The sequence below is a fragment of the Berghia stephanieae genome, chromosome 4 (genome assembly GCF_034508935.2).
Source record: "Berghia stephanieae isolate SIO BIC M18660-M18661 chromosome 4, UCSD_Bste_1.3, whole genome shotgun sequence".
Lineage (NCBI taxonomy): Eukaryota > Metazoa > Mollusca > Gastropoda > Nudibranchia > Aeolidiidae > Berghia > Berghia stephanieae.
Genome location: NC_088363.1, coordinates 36,258,436 through 36,267,318, shown reverse-complemented (window position 1 = coordinate 36,267,318; position 8,883 = coordinate 36,258,436). Strand labels below are relative to the sequence as shown.

The following is an 8,883-nucleotide window of genomic DNA, read 5'->3' as shown; positions in this document are numbered from 1 at the left end:
GGTTTGTTTATTTCCTTTAGTGTGATGTAAAATCTCATTAAGCATTTCAAAATAAATTAGAACATTAAATAGCACACTTCCTCAGATCCCCCATGCTCAGTGGACTTCACAGTGCTACACTTATTTTTCTAGTAGGCCATAAGGAACCCATCTTTCATTTCATACAGTGCAAGTTGCCTGGTAGGTGTCATTTTTGTACTTCTAGTTCTAGCTAGCATCATTTACCCCTGTTGAGTTGGGTAATGTGTGTAAAGAATACAACGTAAACTGGGCCTGGAGAAAGATGATGCTCTGAACTGAGATGCATGATGATGTGGCATTCGTTATGGCAACCCTACAGAATACGTGTTAAGCTGGAAAAAGAAGAAATGTAAAGGATACAACGTTGAAGTTAGCATTTTCCAAAGTATGCCTAATACTAATATCAAAATATTCAGACATTGTTTAGCATACGATTTCAAAAGTCTGCTTTGGTTTTGAAACTTCAAGCATATTCAGTTACAAACTTAAAAATCAAGATTAAAATCAAACTAAGTATACAGTCTATTGTGTGTTGCTGATTTTGGTTTTGTTTTGTTTTTTGTTTGTTTGGTTTGGGTTTTTTTTGTTTTGGTTTTTTTTTTTTTTTGTTTTTGTTTTTTTATTGGGGAGGGGGGTTTGTTTTGTGGATTGTTTAATTTTTTTATTTTTTTATTTTTTTTCATTTCAGGATTGAAAGGAAGCAAAAACGTTTAGGGGTGTTGGGGATTCTTTTGGATGAATAATTTAGTTTTACTTTTTAAAATCAATATAAGAGATTGACTACCGATTTTTCTGTTTTCCAATGATGGTGTTTGACAAAAATGAACTATTACAAGTTCCTAAGTCAACTTATTTAATATCATTTACACATAGGAAGCCCTTATATTTTACGTACAATTTCAAGCTTTATAAAACTTTGTATCCTCTTCATTTTCCGTTCAAATGGATGAGGAGAAAATCTTTTCCCTTTTACATGGGTACAAGATTTACGGCTTAACCCGGAATTCCAGATTTTTTAAATGGATTTTAATTCATTTCCAGCTTCTTGATCACCCAAATATAATAGTGTTTTGAGGCAGTAGGTTATATTTTTAAAATAAGTCTCAGGCTTTTTGAATTTGTTGGAAATGGATTTCAGGATTTTTTAGTTAAACCTACTTGCACCCATGCGTTTATATTTGTTGCACATGCTTTAAAATCCTCTGATAATAAATGAATTATTTTTATATATTCAGTTTCTTCATTTGGACTATGAATATCACACAATAGAAAAAGATATCATGATATTTTGAGAAAAAATAGTGTCTAAAATAGTGAATAGTTAATTCTAAAGAAATGGAGAATATTCTGCATTGATCATGTCTACTTGTATTTGTGTGCTTGTATTGGTGTTGATTTTGTTTTTTTCTTTTCTTTTTTTTTTTTAATCCAAAATATCGTTGTGTCTTGTGTTTGTCTAGAAACATAAATTGTGTCAACTTATCCATTCTATAATATTTTATTCACAAGAGTTAGACCAAGCTTACAGCATTGAAAGGTCCTTTTGAAGTGTTTGGTTTAGCAGTCGAGTATTGTTTGAAAATAACAGGTTGAAATAATTAATTTTCTATATTTAATTTCGTTATTCCTTAGGAATGATTTTAGGCATCTGTCATAATTGCCTTCTGTATATCCAGTCTTTCATTGAACAAAGCTGACATTATTCTTAATAATAATTTTTTTAAAATAGAGTTGGGGGTCAAAATAGTTCTGTATAACCCATGTTGAATTTTTGCCAATGAGCACAGAATTACTGGCATATTAAAAAATTATAAAGAATTTTTTTACAGATTGATATTTGAGTAACTTGCAAACTTAGATTAAGCGTATTTCTATCACCTGTTGGCTCCAATGATTCTGTTTAAAATCTGCTAGGGCATAATGATTGGTCATTTGGTGTTGGGAATTGCCATCTGGCCACCTTGTTCCAAGTTTCATTTGCACGCACCTACAAACTTTATTACCTACCAATTTTGACTGTCAGTGGCTCAAAATATTCATCTCGATCTATGTTAATTTCCACAATACAGTCTATATTAATTTCCTCAATACAATAGTAGTAGTATAATAATTTATGAGTGCCTGTTCTTTGTATTCTTTATTTTCCCGTTTGCGGGTTCTTTACTAGTATATTCAAATGAAACTGTATTAACAATATAAACTTTTGAATTTTTCTATAACAAATTATTTTCTCAAACATTTTGTTTTCTTTTTTTTATTCTCATTAGGAGTTACAAGATAGATTGCCGTGCATTCATCAGCATCAGTGCGTGTAGGAAAGAGGACTATTTAATCATCAGAGATTCTTATCACAAACATAGCCACCCTTGCACAGAGGAGATTTATAATTCATACCCAGAAGTACGCAGGATGACAAAAGATGAGAGACGGATGGTGGGAACCCTAATGGACATGGGTGTGCCTGTGTCACAAATAAAATCAGCTGTTGGTAAAAATGTCACACCAAAAGATTTACACAATGCAAAAAGTCACATTAGAGCTGTTAAGATGGGATTGAAAGATGAGCTGCCTAAATCAAGACCTGCCACTAAGAGGAATAAACATCTGCATGGAAAATGTGATCAACAGGAAAGTATAATCGATGAAGTGCAAATCAATCCTAGTGGTGATGGAAATGAAGGGAGCTCGTCAATGGCTATGAATCCAGAATTAATAGACAAACCATCTTCACCAGTCAATAATGAACAGGTGGTAACAGAGACATCTAGTGGGGATAATGATAGTATTAGTCAAAGTATTCCATTGAACACAGATGAAAACAAGGTGGTTTCTGACCACTCATTTGTTGAAGATAAGTCTGAAGGTGAATCCAATGAAATAAACACTGTATCTAACATTTTAAATTCATTAAATTCTAATACAGAGTCTATTATCGCTGTGGCAAATAATGACAATGCTGTTGGAGACAAAAGATCTTACACTGTCATCATGTCCACTGGTGAAGATGGGAAAAGTAATTCTCAAGTAGTTGCAAACCTACAAGATTTATTTCATAAACTGCAGACCGATGGCCTGCCAAAGAAAGTGTCTGTAACATCACAGAGAATTCCAAAAACAAAAATATTGGAACAAATACAGGCACAGGGTCAGTTAGAAGATGTAAGGCCATCCAAACCACAAGATAAAAATTGTGAGAGCTGTGGAAAATACATGTCCCCCTTGGATGGGCACAGTCTTTGTTTGGCATGTCTCGGCCCTCAACACCTCCATCTTCAAGACTGTGAGCACTGCCAAGCCATGAAACCTGAACAGCTTAACATACGCAGGAAGTTATTGGTAAGGATGAGAATGAAGGCTTTGAAAGAATTGAATGAATCAAAGAAACAAGGAGCTAATGTACCAGATCCGTCTATCCACGACAGTGCGTTGTTCACACCTCGAAAGAGTAAACGTGTTCGAAAACCCAAAGATTTTGGACCCGATATGGCTGTAAACAATATATTTTCCCCGAATAAATTACCAAGTAGATCACCTCCTAAAGTCACTAAATGTGTTGTGAATGATGGAGAGAAAGAATATTTAGTAGAGATACCAAAAAGAGAAGTAGAGGAAGAGTATACAGATTATACAGTGGAAATGGAATCCCCTCCCAATTCATCATTGCCATCGTCTAGTCAATCCCAAAACACAGACAGGTTTAGCCACTTGTTAAAGCAGACAGAAGTATTTGAGGATGTCGTCCTACACCAAAGTGACAACGGGGTGTTAGGGTATGAGCCAGATGTCAATTCTGTCTTTGAAATGAATAAAACCATGTCACAATCTGACCTTCCAGCTGTACCAAATGGCTTAGAAAGCAAGTATGGATTAAACACTCAGTTTGAGTCGTCGTATTGCTCTGTTCCTTCAAGTGTTGATATCCCAGGAGATCCAATGGTGAATTCTATGGGTTCTGGTTTACATAAACTTGCCCAAAATTCAACAGTTCAAACCAGGTTAGCAATCTACGATAAACTTTTTACTAGGTTGGGTGTGGGGATGGCTGATGAGGCTTTGGAAATTTTATCCCAATTATATGGGAAGGTGATGAATGTAACAGAAATTTCACAGGAAGATTTGACAAATGATTTACAGACAGCTTTAGATACCATTCAAGCCTTGAAAGATGTCCTGGAGGAGTTAGGTCTCATGTCAAAAGATTCCCTTTCAACTGCTTTACATCAGAGAAGTATATCCATCCACTCCCTTGACAAGGCTAAAAAAGCACTCAAAAGACCATTGTCAAACTCTGATGAATCTTTAACTACCAACACAAAAAGAAGGAAATTTGAACCTTTTACCAAAAAACGATTGCCGGCACAAATAGCCGCAACCATTGATTCTCATTCTAATTCCCAATTTTCTGATTCAATCACTGGTAACAATCAACAACACGAGCTTAAATTTGAAATATGTGATGCAAGTACTGAGCCTTCAAATCCTGAAGAATTGAAACAACATCATATAGTCATGGAGGTTGCATCCCTTCCAACAGAAATCTCTCCAACGGTTTTACCAATGATGAACGTGTCACCAATGACCTTGAGTAGTGAGTTGTTGGAACGGCTGCAGCAGAAGGAGGGTGTTATAGAACTCAATATGGTGAAAGAGGATGAAATTCTTCTTAATGCAGACGCGAATGGCACAGTGGGATTACATCAAGAGGTAATTCAACAACCACAGCAAGAGACTGTTTTACACACATCTGGAGTAACAGAATGACAAATAGGTAAAAGTTAAAGAAATGGTCCGTTCAAAAGCTATCAGGTCCACAGACTTACATGACTTGTATCTCTGTCTTCCTTTGTGGGACCTAGGGATCTTCCAGTGGTTGTTTCCATGTGTCTTTGGGTCTTCCAACTTCTCTTCTGCCAAGAGTCAATATGATTTTTGTGATATAGGTTGGACAAACCAGTAATAATTGCCTGCTACCTGATGAATGAGCACGAGTGTATCACCGAATATTTTCTGTCAGATATAATTCTAAATCCTGCAAATTGGGTTGAGGAGCCAGCATGGGTCAAAACAGACTGACTTGCAAATGTGGTGCTCATCCAATTCGACTACACATTCCATTTACTTTACATTTTCAAAGTCTTATAAAAACTAGACAACATTCACTCTTTTTGACCACTCCTTGATCAATCCCCTTGTGCTTGAGAATGAAGAAATTTTCAATTTGGAAGCAGTATTTAAATATTCAACTAAGTGCATGAAATGTGATTTACATTAGTAATAAGGCTCATAATTGTTGTTGTTTATCCAGAATCCTTTGAGATTGTGATCCTTGATAGATTGGTTGAGCTGCTGCATTCTTATGTTGTCTATGTCACAGAAGGGGGAGGGGGGGGGGGGGGGAAAAGATATTTGCAACAGTATGCTATTCTGTTTGTTGAGGTAATACTGGCATGGCAGTTTGTTTTTGTTTTTTTGCATCGCTTGCAAAATATCACTGATGTGAATTGCGGCCGCAAAATTGTCGAGATTTTGCAAAGACAAAAAAAGACTCTTTTTACTTTTAATTTGATTGCTCGTGTAGAATGTGAAAGATAATTAATCAAGAGTAGTTTCTTTTATCTCATTTTCGTCCTTTTTCCTGGCGTTGATATGACCTTCTTATATTTGTTGCAAGCGCCGTGAAACCTTTAAAAACAAATACCTTTCTCTTTCATGAACAAATTATGGGATTTTAGGAAAATGAATTGCAAATTTTTCTGTTTTTAGCTTGCAAAGTTTGGGGTTAATATTTTTGCAAAAAAGCGCCATGTCAGGTAATATAGTGGGCACCCACTAATTTGCTAGTATTGCTCTATTCCTGCATGCACATATTTGCAGGTCTGATAACTGAACATGATTATAGGCTTGATTTAACATTGTTGTAATGGAGAATGTTTTGTATTGGTTTGAGTGTATTTTTATTAAAACAATGAGCCTATAACAATTTGGGTTATCAGATTTGCAAATAAATACTTATATGTCGGCCTATTCAGATGTTATAAGTGAAGTAAATAAATATAAACCTATTCCTCCAGAAGGTCGTTTTGAATCGCATTTCGATTTCCTACAGTACAGGTTACTTGTTTTTATTTTTGTCCTTTGAGGGGATTTTTATTTTTTGGAGAGGGGGGGGGGGGGTCTGTTTTGGTTTGTTTGTTGTTTTTTTTTGTTTTTTTGTATCTAGGAGCAATCCTCTTACATTAATTATTCATCTTCATTGCTGATCGCCAGGTTTACTTATTCACGCCTCAAGTCAGGCTCATCAACCAATTTGAAATTGTTTATTTTAGAAATGTTATCTAATTTACATACAAGTAACCCGCGGTCTCAGGCCAGTATTTATGTCGTAGAGAACTTGATCCAAAAAGTGATTTTAAAGACACTCTATCTGTTGTTTACAATGAAACATATTTCCTTAACAATATTTTCATATTTTTAAACCTTACATCTGTCAGGGCCGATTTTTCAATGTGTGACTTTTGTCAGAATAGGACCATCATTTCCATCGTTTTCAGCAAGAGATGGTAACTGTGATGAGACATAACTTCTGGAGAAGATAGAGAAAAAGTAGAATCACAGTTGCTAATCTTTTGTAAAAAGCAATGGAAACAACCATCAAATTCTGACAAAAGCTGGGTCTTTTTTTAAAATCTGTACATACAGTGCAACCTCTTTATACCGACATTGCCCGGGACTGGGAAATTATGTCGTTATCCAGGGGGGGGGGGGGGGGGGGGCGTTATTCCGGGGTTTTCAAGATGGTAGAAAAAGGGAGTTTGGTGAGACCTGTGAATACATACAGTACAGTGGTGGACCAGTGCCTGAGAAAAGACACGTCCTAAAGACGTTAGAATGTGTATTTCTCCTGTTTACAAAGGGAATACCAGTTACGCTTTCACTCTCCAATGTGTATTGTCATTGTTTTGATAGTAAACAGTGCTCCAACGCTATTTAGCAAAACTAAGAATAGGAATAAATCAAGAAATTCAGTGCCAAAATAATCATATCACTTAAGGACATAGATGCTCACATCTACTTTTAATACGTATTAATAAAGTCCATGCGATGTTGATGATGAGTTTTGAATATCAAAATTTTAATTGCTCCACAGAATTTCTACTGCCATTATTTCATTACATTTCTTCCCTCTAGTCTTTTACAAATAAAAGAGAGAGAAAGACGGTATATGTGTGTGAGTGAGTGTGTCTGTGTAAATATTGTATCCGAATTGAAATGAAACCACATCCCATCTCCCATCTATTCATCTAAATAAATATTGTTCACACATCAGAAACCTTAAAATCTCTTTTTAAAATTTTTTTTCATCTAGTTCACTAGATCACTTATATTAGTAAATTAACTTATCTGACAGCTATTATAATAGCTATACGTTCTGTCCTCCTTTATCAGACATCTCCTCCCACGTGTCTTCTTGTCTTTATCCAGGATTGGGACTAGATTTTGCCTAAACCATCAAAATATTAGAATACATTTTGATGCAGAGAGACAATCATCAGATTTATACTACATGTTTGTGGAATATTTTCTTTTGTAAACTACGTATCATTCTCTTAGGTATATTGAATCTCTCTTGGCTGTTGTCCTGTCTCTCTGCTTGGTGAGACTGGACTGTAGTCTCACACTCATCACGAAGGGTCTCTGATAGCTTGCTCTTAGATCGTCTTTTGGCCTATTTACCTTCCATTGTGCGGCTATGTGGTATGACATTTGCTTTTGAATCAGAAGGTCCTGGGTTCGAGCTATGCTCTGCGCGCAGTTAAGTCCTTGGAAAAGGCTCTTTACTCACATTCTATCCCCATTCTCAGGTGTAAAATGAGTACCTGGCTGTTAACAGCATTGTCTCTGTCCAAAAAAAATGTAATATCGCCTAACAGGCATTATGTCACATCCTACATGTTAAGTGTTGCTGTTGGCCAGGGACCCCTTGTAAAACTCTTAGCTCTTAGTTTAGTGGAAATGACGCTTTTGATTGCATGCAACTGGATGCTTTATTGAAATTTGCTTGTGGTTTAAGTGCTTGCCAATATTTACAAATTGAGCTTGCATTTGTTTTTAAGGGTTTTATGGTGCTTGCGACACATTTAGGTCATATCAGTGCCAGTAAAAAGGAAGAAAATGGGAAAGTATAAAACTTCTAGAATTACACCATCCATTTTCAGGATTTTTCCCAAACCGTCTCATCCAACTAACACAAAATAGATTTTTTATCACTCAGAAATAATAGCAGTAAAATTCTTGTGATACACATCATTTCTTTAGTGAATATGAATAAGAGAAATGTTGGTTGTATTGTAACGGATGTTGGTAAGGAGAGGGTTAAAGCACCCTAGAAAAAGCAAGACAAAGGGGAATGGTACAAATCGGGAATAGGAACCCAAGAGCATCACCCAGTCTCATCCAGATACGAGCACAGGATCCCACTTACTTACCCGAACCAGCAGCACAGGATCCCACTAAGAGGAATACACTCCAATGTTTACATTATAAATTCAACGGAAAATTAAAAACAAAAAATATAATACATACCTAACAGAGAGATGGCTTACAAGGAAAAAGATATTATCTCCAAAAACTCTAACTATACATTTGACTGTTTCCCTCCCAGCCAGGATATGTTTGTTTGTTGTTTTTAAGGGTTTTACGGCGCTTGCAACACATTTAGGTTATATCAGCGCCAGTAAAAAGGAAGAAAATGGGGTAGTAAGTCTCATCCGGACACAAGCACGGCCCCCACTAAGAGGAACACACTCAAATGCTTACATTATAAATTATAACAAATATAATAATACATAACAGAGAGATGAT

At 35.8% G+C, this 8,883-nt stretch overlaps 1 protein-coding gene across 1 annotated transcript in view; it reads left to right on the top strand.

Annotated features, from left to right (window-relative positions):
* The window catches only part of LOC144970489 (uncharacterized), a 7,627-nt gene extending 268 nt beyond the window's left edge, over window positions 1–7,359 (top strand). The window contains exons 1-2 of the mRNA XM_078910187.1: window position 1; window positions 2,289–7,359. The exon at window position 1 is cut by the window's left edge and continues 268 nt beyond it. Coding sequence (XP_078766313.1) covers window position 1; window positions 2,289–4,782 — 2,495 coding nt within the window. The 3' untranslated portion in view covers window positions 4,783–7,359. The remainder of the gene's footprint in view (window positions 2–2,288) is intronic.
* The last annotated feature ends 1,524 nt before the right edge of the window (window positions 7,360–8,883 follow it).